This window comes from Stigmatopora argus, chromosome 8 (genome assembly GCF_051989625.1).
Source record: "Stigmatopora argus isolate UIUO_Sarg chromosome 8, RoL_Sarg_1.0, whole genome shotgun sequence".
NCBI lineage: Eukaryota > Metazoa > Chordata > Actinopteri > Syngnathiformes > Syngnathidae > Stigmatopora > Stigmatopora argus.
This window is the reverse complement of record NC_135394.1, coordinates 17,328,369-17,341,113: the sequence shown is the minus strand read 5'-3', so window position 1 is coordinate 17,341,113 and position 12,745 is coordinate 17,328,369. Positions and strand designations below refer to the sequence as shown.

Sequence of the window (12,745 nt, the reverse complement as noted above, 5' to 3'; positions counted from 1 at the left end):
CTCGTGTGGGTTTTCCCTGGGTCCCCACATCCCCAAAACAAGCATGCTAAGCTAAATTGACCGTAGCTATGATTGGTTGTGCTTGGTTTCTTTGTGCTCTGTGATTGGCTAGCTACTGATTCAGGGTGTCCCCCCTGCCTGGTGTTTGAAGGCAGCTGGGATAGGCTCCAGCACCCCCGACGACCCTTGTGAGGATAAGCAGTTTGGAAAAATGAATCAATTCATAGACAATTTTGTTTTGCAAACTAAAAATATGCTAATTACAACTTTTGTGTGTTTTATGCGACTGGAAAAAAAACAAATGAACAGTTAAATTTCAAAGTAAAGTTAAAAAAAAGCCATATAAATTGAAATCGATTTTCAACATCGTCCAGTCCTAACAGCGGCAACTCTCGAGGTATTATATACACAATACAAGCTCATTAAAAATAGATCCTTTTAATGTGTCAGGTTTATTAAAACAGGTTGCATCACCGCTAATTCTTTTTTTCTTCTTCTTTTAAGCACCTGTTCCGGTCCACGTGTTGTGTAAACCTCAGACAATGCGTGAGTGGCAGGCGTTACCAGACTGAAATCCAAAAAACACACGACTTTTGAGTTGACGACAGCCAACGCACACCAAAGAAAGACAAGTCAAGTTATCAGCAAACATCTCCCATGTCAACCAGAGACGAGGAACCACGATTCGGAGCGTCTTCTTCTTCTTCGTAGCCGCTGAGCGAGCTCCTTTTCCGGCCAGGAGCGTTGGCTGTCCCCGGTAAGAATTCGCAACACAAACACGGGCTGGAAAGACGATAAAACGTTTTTTTCCATGTATTTTAATTCATCTTTCAACCCTGTTCCGCGCGTTTAACACGGGTTAAAAACACGTAAAATAAGAGTGGAAAAAAACGGAACGACGCTTCGGAGCGTCTTCTTGATAGTATCCGCCGAGCGAGCTCGATTTCCGGCTAGGTGCGTTTGGGTGTCCCCGGTAATGATTCGTAACACAAACAAGGTCTGGAAGGATGATAAAACATGTTATGTGTGTTTTAAGTCATCGTTTAGCTTGCTCTGCGCGTTTTGGTTGGGTTAAAACACTTAAAATATGAGGAAAAACACGACCGTGAGCGTCTTCTTTATAGTATCCGCCGAACGAGTTCGTTTTCCGGCTAGTAGCGTTCGTGTGTCCCCGGTAAGGATTCTCAACAAAAACACGGGCTGGAAGGACGATATAACATGTTTTGTGTGTTTTAAGTCATCATTTAGCTTGTTCCGCGCGTATAAAATGAGTTAAAATAACTCAAAATAAGTGGAAAAGCCAACTTTTATAGTTTTAATCAAGAAACCACCAGGACGCGTTAAGCTATTTTACGAAGGGAAAATGCAAGCAAAAACGTGACAATTGAGGCCACCTACTTAACCGCAAATGTCATTTTAAATGTCATTGAAGGAAAGTTTAAACGAGAAAGAACTAAAAGTATTGTTATTGAGGTTAATGATGACTTGTGTAATTCCATTCCAACACCTTGAAGTGTTAGTTTTATAAGCGATGCCACACTTGAGCCAAGTGTGTCATCTCGAAATACACCAAGACGTTTTCTTGGTGGATGGACGAGTTTTTCGAGATATGACACGTCCAGGCAACTGGGTTCAGAACAACCTGCCATTGACGGCCATAGACGTCCAATCCAATGTGTAATTCAATGACCCCAAATCATCTGACAGGTTCTGTTGTGTGTCCTAGTGCAGTGTAAGAAGACACATGGATGCGAAAGGGTTGAAGGATGCTACCAGCTTGCCAAACTCTCAATAGGTGAGTCGCGCTGATGGAATTTCCATTTGATTCGCCGCTTTCACTTTTAATTGACAAAAGTTGGGTTCATTCAATTTCAGCCTAAAAGTTGTAACTTCCCCGTTTTAAATGGATTTGAATTTCAGTTTATATTGTGGTAGGTTTCTGTGGCGAATTGAATTGAAATCAATTGAAAGGAATTGGCATGAATTGAATTGAAATCAATTGAAAGGAATGGGCATGAATTGAATTAAAACGAATTCATTTCAATTCAAATGAATTGAATTGAAATGGAATCAATTGAAATGGAATCAATTGAAATCAATTGAAATGAATTGAAATCAATCGAATTGAAATCAATTGAATTGAAATAAATTGAATTGAAATAAATTGAATTGAAATAAATTGAAATGAATGGAATTGAAATGAATGGAATTGAAATCTATTGAATTGAAATGAATGGAATTGAAATCTATTGAATTGAAATGAATTGAATATAATTGAAATGAATGGAATTGAAATGAATTGAATATAATTGAAATGAATGGAATTGAAATGAATGGAATTGAAATGAATGGAATTGAAATGAATGGAATTGAAATGAATGGAATTGAAATGAATGGAATTGAAATGAATGGAATTGAAATGAATGGAATTGAAATGAATGGAATTGAAATGAATGGAATTGAAATGAATGGAATTGAAATGAATGGAATTGAAATGAATTGTAATGAATTGAAATGCATTGAATTGAAATGCATTGCATTGAATTCCACTTTATATTGCGGTACCTTTCCATTGACAATTGAATTGAATGCTTTTATTGTCTATACTATTCAAGTATCATGAGATTTTAAGCTTTACCAACAAGTGCACCAATAACAACAAAAACAAACAAATAAATAACAATTACTAATAAATAAATAATCAAGAAATAGGTCAACATAATAAGTAGTCAACAACATGAAGAAGTAGTGGAATGCACAAATAACAATGGCAAACAAATAAATAAAAATCAATACATCATAAATAATAAATGTTATGCCTTGTGTGCAAAGCTCTCTAAACGGAAGCGCACCGGACTCGAACCCGACGACGTCCCCTGGCTTCCCGATCAACCCCAACACGCCCCAAGAAGACGATGAGACCATGAGCGCCAGCGCCAGCGCCAGCGCCGCCCCCGAACCGGACTCTCCCCCCTTTTACGAGCGCTCCGTCTCTTCTGGCTCCTCCCCCGACACGGGCTGCTACCCCCCCGCGCCGTTCCCCAGCCTGGCGGACGGCGGCTGGCCGCCGTCGGACCTCTCCGGCGAGCCCTCCGGATGCTCGGGGGGTGCCGAAGAGCCCTGCCGCTGCGGCGCCGGCGGCGCCTTCCGCTCGGAAGGCGACTTGAGCTTGGAGCCGCCGTGCTCGCTCCGTTCCGAGCCCGTCGCCCCGTGCTGCGGTACTCCGCCTCTCTACTGGCCCAGAGGGGGCGCCAAGGTGCCGTGGGTTCGAGACCAAGCCCCGCAATACTGTGAGTGTCCGCTAGGGTTTGTCGAAAGCATCCAAGTCAAATGTGTTCTCACCGGTTTTATCCCGAGTAGACGTCCAATTCATTTGAAGTGGGAGGGTGGCGCCACCCCTCCCACTTCAAATGGATTGGACGTCTAGTGCCGTCAATGTTTGTGAAATGCCACAATTAGCGATTAAGTGGTTAGCATGGCATATTATGGACAAAAAATCCATTCAGAAAAGTTTTAATAAGAAAATTACATTTTAATTGGTGTTTTTTTTTTCCTTTGTTGCATTGGCCCCGCCCACTAAAAAATCTAACAGTGCAGTTTTTTTCCACTTTGCTAGCATGCTAGCCATAGGCTAAGGCTCTTTTTGCCGTTCTGTCATTTTGTCAACTTTTACTAGCTAGCACGTTCTTGTCAACAAATTGACTTTTATAGATGTCCAATGTGATGGAGATTTTTGCTAGCTTAGCCTCAGTTAGGCTAACCTAAGCCTTAACTAGCGACTAACGACCTTGATATTTTTTGCAGATCATTTCATTTTGAAAAAATATTTTAAACAAAATGGCGTATTTGAAATGTTTTTCATTTCGATCGTTTTACCAAATTTTTGCAGATTTTTCAGATCATTTCATTTTGGAAAAAAATATTTTAAACAAAATGGCGTATCTGAAATGTTTTTCATTTCGATCGATTTGAATTGAATGAATTATTGGAATTGTGAGATTTAAAGTAGCCATAAAAATTGTAGACCGCGACAAAAAATTTCCTACCTCGTCAAATAAATAATGAAACGTGGCTGTCCCAGGATGCGATTTGATATAAAAAAAAAAATCTCAGAGCCAGCTCGCTATGCTACACCGCTAGTTTTTTTGTGTGCGCTATAACAATGATAAAAATCTGATTTTATTTTTGTTTTTTTCCGCAGGCGACTGCAGACCTCCTTGGGGCCGATTCCCTCCCTCGTAAGTTCCCCAAATATTTCTCCCAACATCGTGGCGAATTAGCCGCTAAACTCGTATCCCATGGGTGTTAAAGTGGCGGCCCGGGGGCCAAATCTGGCCCGCCGCATCATTTTGTGCGGCCCAAGAAAGTAAATCATGAGTGCCGGCTTTCTGTTTTAGAATCAAATTCAAATGAAGAGTATAGATGTAGTTTATTATATTTCCTGATTTTCCCCTTTTTAAATCAATAGTTGCAATTTTTAATCCATTTTTTTTCTTTTTGTGTTTTGAGTTCAAAAAGCATTTTGGAGAATATAAAAATCTTTTGAATCCATTTTTTTTCTATTTGTGTTTGTAGTTCAAAAAGCATATGGGAAAATCTAAAAATAAATATATAAAATATTTTCTATTTTTCACTTTATTAAACATAATATAAACATATATAGTTCCCTTTTGAAATGAGAAACAAATAATTAAAATATGTTTTCCTTACTAAGAAAAAAAGTTCAAATAAACAGTTTTATATCTATAAAAAACGGAATATTTAGATATAAAATAAATATATATTTTCCGTTTTCCACTTTATTATTGAACATAATTAAAAAATACATTTTGTTTCTATTTGAAATAAAAAACATGATTAAAAGAAATTTTCCATTACGAAGAAGAAAAAAAGCTCAAATAAACATTGTTTTAGATCTATAAAAACGGACTATTTAGGGCTTTTGATCCAGTTCTTATAATCTAATTTAAAAAATTTACAAAAAAATCTAAATATTCTATCTAAAATGGTCCGTCCCACATGAAATGGAGTTGACGTTAATGAGGCCCGTGAACCAACCTGAGTTTGACACCCTTGTCGTATCCTATGCTAGCATCTTTCACCGCTAAGCTAATACCCCATGCTAGCCGCTTTAGCCATTAGCGTGTAGCACATTTTCCCGCATGTAATAAAAAATGTTCAGTATGTTTCAAATGTATTTTTTGTTTCCATCAGGGGCCGAAGCGCAGTCCCAGTTGAGAAGATGTCATCCAGACCTAGCATGTCCTTGTCCCTGGAGCAAAGTGAGCGCTCAAAATATTCACTTGGACGGACGCAATGCTTTTTTTGTTGTTGTTGTTGTTGCCTTTTATGAAAAAAAAATGATTATTTTAATTTTTTTACAGGGCGGGTGTTCGTCACGTACGAGGCGGATGACGACGCTCACGTCAACGAAATCATCCAATTTGTGGCGTTGCTTCGACACAACGGTTTTGACACGCATGTAAGACAATGGATGAGTATTAGAATGTATAATAATAATATAATAATATGTAATAAAAGGATATTGATGTTTCAGATCGACCTCTTTGAGCAGCAGTTTCGCAGCATCAGTAAGATTGACTTCATGGAGCGCTACCTCAGCGAGGTAAAAAGTCACCGCTTTTATTTTGAAATGACTAATTGTCACCATCAAAGTAATCAAAAGTTGTTTTGATTGTTTGTTGACCGCAGTATTGTCCAAATTTATTCTTTTGAGCCTTTTAATTGCAAATATTCTCTTTATTTAGTTTTTTTAATGTTTATTGAGAGGAAGGGAAAACGTTAATGTTTTTATTTATTTATTATTCAAAATTTTCAAGTGTAAATATTCTTTTTTTGGGGGGTGTCTTTACTCTTTTATATAGAATTTATTTACAGAAATGGGGAAACCATCAAATATATAGGTTTTGATTTTAATAAAAAAAAACCCATCTGAAAATAGTACCCAATCTTTATAAATTATTTCTAAAGAAAAAGTTCAACCACTTTTTTGTATTTGTTTTGGAATTTATTTCATTTATTTAAAATCTAGCTCTCTTAAATTATTTTTAAGAAATAAAACTTAACCGTCCTATTTTTAAGTTTGACTCTTATTTAAAAAAATATTTACAAAAAAGCGTAGAAAGTCAATCATTTAAAAAAAATCTGTTCTTTTTAAATCTCTTCTATATAAAATGTATTTACAGAAATAGGAAAAACATCAAATAGAAGTATTTTTTTTAATTAAAAATAAAACATCTGAAAATAGTACCCAATGTCTTTAATTTATTTTTTTAATTATTTCTAAAGAAAATCTTCAACCACATCTTTTTATATTTGTTTTTCCATTTTATTTGATCTATTTAAAATCTTGGCTCCCTCAAATTATTTTTTAGAAATAAAACATGAACTGTTTAATTTTAAACTAACTTTTTTATTTTAAAAACTTTTTTTAAAGCATAACAAGTCAATCATAAAGAAAAAAAACAGTATTCTCATTTTACTTAGTTCTTTTTAAATAAACCAAAAACTTGAAAACTCCAGAAACTCGCACTTTACTTTGGCGGGGGCCCAACACGTCCCCCGGACCTTAACTTTGACACCCACCTCCGCAGAAAGAATACCTGATCATCATCATCATCAGCCCCAAATACCACGAGACGGTGACCGCCTCGCACGTCAGCCCTGAAAACGACGAGAGGACCTGCAATACCATCTACATCCACAAGCAGGTGCCATTTCACCGCTTTTAAACGTCTTTTTCATCCCCAAATCTTTTCACCTTTTCACGCCATCTTCATTCCTTTCAGCTCCAGAACGAGTTCATCCAGAACGGGAGCAAGAATTTCCGATTCATTCCCATCCTCTTCCCGGGCGCTAAAAAGGTACCAAAGACGACCGTCAGGATTTTGCAAAAAAAAAAAAAAAAAAAATCACTTTTCTTTGGCAGTGTCATGTTCCAAACTGGCTATTGAACACCCACGTTTACGGTTGGCCGCGCGACCGCGACGACATCCTGCGGCGGCTCATGAGGGTGGAGAAGTACAACCCGCCGCCCATCGGCGAACTGCCCACCATCGTGTCCATCCCCATATGAGCTTCATCCACCGCACTTCCGGGTGGCGTCCATCTTTTTCTTTGGACGCTTTTGCCACCCGGAAATACGGGCCATGTCGGGTGAGAAAATTCCGCCGGGTTCGCTGAGGATGTCGCGACGGAGAATGTGAGAGTCCGGGGCTTGTGAGGTCGGGGTGTTGCTGATAATTGGGGGGTCGCAGCCACGTGGTTTAGAGGTAGCAGAAACTGGATGACTAGGTAGCCATTAGGGCTCAAGAATATGGCCAAAGCTAGCTACAAGTTTTAAGAACTAAAACTAAATAGCAGAAGCATCTTGTGGAAGCTGCTAGCTAGCAGAGGCTAGCAATAGCTAGCAGAGGCTAGAGATAGCTAGCAGAGGCTAGCGATAGCTGGGAGACGTGACCGGACGATTCACCGATGGACAGTTCGCCGAACGGACGTTTCGCCGAGCGGACGTTTTGCCGAAACGGGATTCGCGCGCTCACCCCGCCCCCGGATCGTGTGTGTATATGTTTTTCGACATCGGCATAAAAAACAACACAATGAGAAACATCCCCACTTTTATTTGTTTAATAAAATATTAAATAAAACATTTTAATTTTTTCGGCGAAAGGTCCATTCGGCGAAACGTCCGTCGGCGAACTGTCCGTCGGCGAAACGTCTTTCGGCGAATTGTCCGAGTACTGCTGGGAGAAGCTAACGGTAGCTAGCCAGTTGACCATGGAAGAAATTGGTTCCAGTTTTGCAACACGCTGGTTTCACAAGCCACGGAAAAACACAATTGTCTCAACGTTGGACATTTCTTCGACTTATAAATGAAAAGACATTTGCCCCTTTTATCGAAGTCTTGAATGGAATAGCACCAACTTTTTAGGGACCAACATTTTATTTTCATTAAAAAAAGGAATGTGAAATTCATGGTGGTGTCCTTCATCTTGATTTTTCATTCAAATGACAGCAGCAACTCTTTCACGGCAATTGCAAACAATCCTTAACCGAGTTTGAAACCTTACTTTGGAACCCGAAGTCCTGATAAAAAAACAGCTGAAAAGGGAAAATAGTTAGTCGGTCCACCATAGTAGGGTGGTGGGTTGAGCACTTGTCCCCCCCCCCCCAAAAAAAAACGACATAGGTACCTATGTCGTTTTCTATTTAAAAAAAGACTTATGTTTCTATGTCGTTTTTTTCTATAAAAAAACCAACATTGGTACCTATGTCCTTTTCTTTTGGAAAAAATGTCATAGGTACCTATGTCGTTTTTTGGGGGGGAAAACGACAGTTCCTATGTAGTTGTTTTTCAACAAAAAAAAAACATAGGTACGACAGGAACATAAGTCCTCTTTTAAATAGAAGACGACATAGGTACCTATACAAGTAGAGTACCAGCTTACCATGCTAAAGGTCGTAGGATTGATTCCCATGTCCTCCAATTTGTGACTCCTAAGGTAAAACAGGAAAATAGTTAGTCGGTCCATGGCATAGTAAGGTGGTGGGTTGGGAACTTAGCTCAACTAGTAGAGCGATCAGTAGTGGGTTCGGCTCTAATCCGGATCGTCTCGGTCACTGGTAGCAGACGAAAACGTCATCGTCAACTGCTAATATTGTCATGCTTTAAGCATGATATGCGCATACGCATTCCCCTTTCACACGAAACAGGAAATGATTAAATCATTTCCTGTTTCGTTATTTAAGCAGCTATGAGTCATAGCGCTTGGGTCCGAATACATTCACGGTCGCGTCACGACAACGCGGCGCGACCATAACACTTTTACGTGCACCCTATGTGAGTAAATATGTGCCGCGTTGCATTTGTACGGTTTTCTATTGCTTAATACGGGGAATTCCAATCATTAATACGGGGAGGAATTGGCCCAGGTTGACAGGTATGTATATAGTAAGGCTTTTATTCTTTAAAAAACGACATAGTATAGTAAGGCTTTTTTTCTTAAAAAACGACATAGTATAGTAAGGCTTTTTCTTAAAAAAACGACATAGTATAGTAAGGTTTTTTTTCGTAAAAACGACATAGTATAGTAAGGCTTTTTTTCTTTAAAAAACGACATAGTATAGTAAGGCTTTTTTTCTTAAAAAACGACATAGTATAGTAAGGCTTTTTCTTAAAAAAACGACATAGTATATTAAGGCTTTTTTTTCGTAAAAACGACATAGTATAGTAAGGCTTTTTTTCTTTAAAAAACGACATAGTATAGTAAGGCTTTTTTTCTTAAAAAACGACATAGTATAGTAAGGCTTTTTTCCTAAAAAACGACATAGCATAGTAAGGTTTTTTTTCCTAAAAAACGACATAGTGTATATAGTAAGGCTTTTTTTCTTAAAAAAAAAAAAACGACATAGTATAGTAAGGTTTTTTTCTTAAAATACGACATAGTATATAGTAAGGCTTTTTAATTTGTAAAAAATGACCATGTATAGTAAGGCTTTTTTCTTTAAAAAAATGACCATGTATAGTAAGGCTTTTTATTTTTTTAAAAATGACCATGCAAAGTAAGGCTTTTTATATGTTAAAAAAAACGAGCACACTCTTTTACAGCATCAAGACTACAAAAATGGCGACTATAGTACGTCATCTTCCAAACATGGTCATTGAGTCGGGAGGTCAAATCACCTCCTATGGGCGTGGTTACGCCCATTGGTGACGCAGGTGCGTAAATTATGCGCATGCGCAGCATCGCGCCCTTTGGGAACAGCCATTTTCATGCCGTCGGTCGAACGGTTAGCACCCAAACGAGGTAAGCCCTAGACTAGAGCAATTTACTGGCCTATGTGCATTTTTAACACCCTACCGGGAGATTTTTTTTTAGGAATCAATTGAGCCAAAACGCCAACAAATCTGTTAGTTTATTGCCAGGTCGAACACACCGTCGACATTTGAAGTATGGCCTCCTTGGCATGTCACTAGCTAGCTTAGCATTAGCCTCACGACATTTGACTTCAAAAGTATTTTGTCCGTATTCTCTCCATTATTGAGTCGTGGGGGAAGACTTCATTTGATCAAACAAAGCCGAGATATCAACGTTTGTCAGTTTGCCAGGTGAAGGTGTGTTGAATGTAATGATAGTTTTCACTGCGATTGCTAAACGCCCTTTTCCAATTTGTAATTCTGTTTTAAAACAAAAATCATTTATACACAAAATGTCAAGCCGACTTCCTCCTAGCTTTTAACATCAGTCTGTATATTGAATCGCTTTGTCTGGAAAGGGGAAATTAGCACCGAGCATTCACTAACTTATTTTCATTCTTTATCTTGATCATTTACTTGAAGATTTCTCTTTCCTGTAATAATTGTTTGCACTTCCCAAATAGCTTGGTTCAATCAAGATGCAGCTATTCCCGTGTGTCCAGAACCATGCACACCCTTGAGGGGAGAGGAGACTGGGCCAAGGTATCAAGGTAATACTAATTACCCCCCGAAAAAAAACACCTAAACACATCTGTTGAATCTCCAGTCTCTGTATATGATAACTTTTGCTCAATTTTTTTGCATGCACCAGGTCCATGGTGATGTCCAGACCCTGGAGGACCAGGTGATCTTCCCAGGTTGCCCACTTGAAGATGATGCATCGTCTCTGAGGTTAATACCGTATTTTCACGCCTATTTGGCGCATCGTTTCTTACGCCGCAGTTTCAGTAACGAGTGCTATTTCTGTATTTTAGACACACAAAGCACGGACTATTTCGTCAGACGCATATGGATTAAGATCGAAATGCGATAGCGCTGGCTACCGGAAGCAGCTTATTTCCGGGTTATATTGTAATGTATCCAAGTCAAAACATTCCAATCTCACATTATTTTATTGACTAAAGTTGCAATTTACTAACCCCCTTCTTATTTTATAGGTGATGTCCCGATCCCTAAGGTGAGGAGGATTTCTTTTTTTTTTTCAATCAGAAATTTCAATAAAAGAGATTTGAGTGTCATTTGTCTTTGTTAAAACACTTGGAGAAAAAAGACCCAAGACCCTCAATGGTCTTTTTTTTCCTTTAATTTTTGGTGTTTATTCTAAATGTTGCTTTTGTCTACAGGTGGAGAACACCAATCAATGTGATCCTAAGTGTGCAAATGTATTTCTTTGAATAAAAATTATAAAATGTCATGTTGCTTGCATTCATTTGCTAGTTCTATGAAGAAAAATACATGAGTATATTTCAAAGGTTTTATTTTCCCACAAAATGGGGTAATTGAGAAGTTCACAGGTCTTCCAGCATTTAAAGATGAGGTGATGATTCTCTTCTTGGCACTGGATGGAATTCTGGGGAGAAAAAAGAGGGTCAAAGCACAATAGACTAAGTCCAACATTAAAAAAAAAATAGACTGGGGGCCAGTTAGGTCAAAAGATTTGACCAAAAAACAATAACACTAAGTTAGGTTTTACCAACATCAGAAGGACTCATCTCTCTTTTCAGATGTGGTGGGAGATATACTGGATAGGGGCCCTCAAGATGTTGGTGTCAAAGGCTGTGCCACGCTCCAAAGTCACCTTTCTTTAGCGTTGATTTGGTAAACTTGAGTGGACCCTGAAGAGAAGCAAAAAACAGTATTTTTAGTACACGACATGAAAATAATAAATCAAATAACCTGAAAAACAGGTCTTACGTCATCCACGACTTCTTTGGTCTTGTAGATTTGGACAGCTTCCACCATCTCCGTGGCTTTAAACCTCTGCAAAACACCACAGCATGATTATGTCATTGCTTATTTAACCATTTTGATGCACAAATGACTCCCATTCAATCAAAAAAATAAAATACGTCTCACAAAGCTCTTAGACGGAAGAAAAATGGTTGTTTAAACGAGTCAAAAATGACCCCTGCGCTACGGTTGAATGAATGTCTCGCTTAGGTTTTGTCAAAACCACAATAAAAAATCAAAAGGTCCAAGCCCTGAAGTCTTCCTTTAGGAAAGGGAAGGGCAAAGGTATATACGTATTCTAGAAGTGTACTGTTTATTCCTTACACCTCCACTTGATGGCACTAGTGTGAGTGTGAGGTACCCACACAGGAACTTGCTATTAAAAATCAACGCCAACCCAGTTAAAGTGTCTTCATTCAAAATTAAAGTGTATCATGATGCTAAACAAGCTAATTTAGGAAAGCCGTGAACACTGGTCACTGATATCTAAACATTACTGTGACAACAAAATTTCCCGAATACGGGATGAATAAATAAAGTTATCCAATCCAATTACACGGGTAGAGAAATTAGAAGCTATTAAAAAAAGACTCACTTTGCCGACAAACTGCTCCTTTTTTGGCCGTTATGGCCACATTCTTGATGTTTCCCAGCAGTCTGTCCTCGTTGAGGGACTGAAACACACAATGGAAGGGTTTCTTTTTAAACATTGAGAGCAATAGGTGACGCAATGTAGCCAACTTGCTAACAAACATTTGTGTTAGCATCCACGTCGGGGCTACATCACGCCAATGAAGCACGTTCCCGTCAAAAAGCACTCTTGAAATGAGAACTGGGGCTACGAAATCCCCAAAAGACAAAGTACCGAACGCGCTGCATTGTCCTGGAAGAAGTTTGTCGGCTCTTTCTTCGGGAAATCGTCAATTGTGAGCAGCTCAGCAGTCCAACGCGCCCAGCCTCCGGCTCATCCGCCATTTTGAAAAATGGTCTTTTGAACTCTGACGTCAGCCACGCCTC

The 12,745-nt window shown here is 38.7% G+C and overlaps 1 protein-coding gene and 2 long non-coding RNA genes across 10 annotated transcripts; 2 read left to right on the top strand and 1 right to left on the bottom strand.

The window, feature by feature from the left end:
• The first annotated feature begins 351 nt into the window (after positions 1–351).
• Positions 352–7,995, top strand: traf3ip2l (TRAF3 interacting protein 2-like). Of its 5 annotated transcripts, none has more exons than XM_077608180.1 (10): positions 352–757; positions 1,708–1,795; positions 2,833–3,290; positions 4,202–4,238; positions 5,215–5,282; positions 5,385–5,482; positions 5,558–5,626; positions 6,615–6,731; positions 6,810–6,884; positions 6,950–7,995. In XM_077608180.1, exons 2-10 carry the CDS (start codon positions 1,767–1,769, stop codon positions 7,094–7,096), a joined length of 1,098 nt encoding a protein of 365 aa, XP_077464306.1. In that variant the 5' UTR covers positions 352–757; positions 1,708–1,766; the 3' UTR covers positions 7,097–7,995. The 5 variants fall into 5 exon arrangements, with proteins under 5 accessions (XP_077464306.1, XP_077464303.1, XP_077464304.1 ...); XM_077608177.1 differs by having other exon boundaries at positions 353–757; positions 1,732–1,795; XM_077608178.1 differs by having other exon boundaries at positions 353–757; positions 1,727–1,795.
• A 1,768-nt stretch (positions 7,996–9,763) lies between these two features.
• LOC144078865 (uncharacterized) lies at positions 9,764–11,192 on the top strand. 4 transcript variants are annotated; one of them, XR_013301344.1, is made up of 6 exons: positions 9,764–9,827; positions 10,402–10,488; positions 10,590–10,669; positions 10,753–10,849; positions 10,936–10,955; positions 11,122–11,192. It is a non-coding gene; the product is annotated as an uncharacterized LOC144078865 (long non-coding RNA). The 4 variants fall into 4 exon arrangements; XR_013301342.1 differs by having other exon boundaries at positions 10,936–11,192; XR_013301343.1 differs by having other exon boundaries at positions 10,753–10,955.
• Positions 11,193–11,238: 46 nt separating this feature from the next.
• Positions 11,239–12,712, bottom strand: LOC144078866 (uncharacterized). The gene is made up of 5 exons (XR_013301345.1): positions 12,594–12,712; positions 12,324–12,402; positions 11,693–11,758; positions 11,472–11,613; positions 11,239–11,348 (listed from the first exon to the last, which is right to left on the bottom strand). It is a non-coding gene; the product is annotated as an uncharacterized LOC144078866 (long non-coding RNA).
• Positions 12,713–12,745: the final 33 nt, after the last annotated feature.

Bases quoted from the DNA above. Each gene is read 5' to 3' on its own strand.
- traf3ip2l (XM_077608180.1), top strand. From the start codon at position 1,767: ATGCTACCAGCTTGCCAAACTCTCAATAG. The intron at 1,796-2,832 runs GTGAGTCGCGCT...TTGTGTGCAAAG, and splicing joins GCTTGCCAAACTCTCAATAG to CTCTCTAAACGGAAGCGCAC. The intron at 6,885-6,949 runs GTACCAAAGACG...TTTCTTTGGCAG, and splicing joins TCTTCCCGGGCGCTAAAAAG to TGTCATGTTCCAAACTGGCT.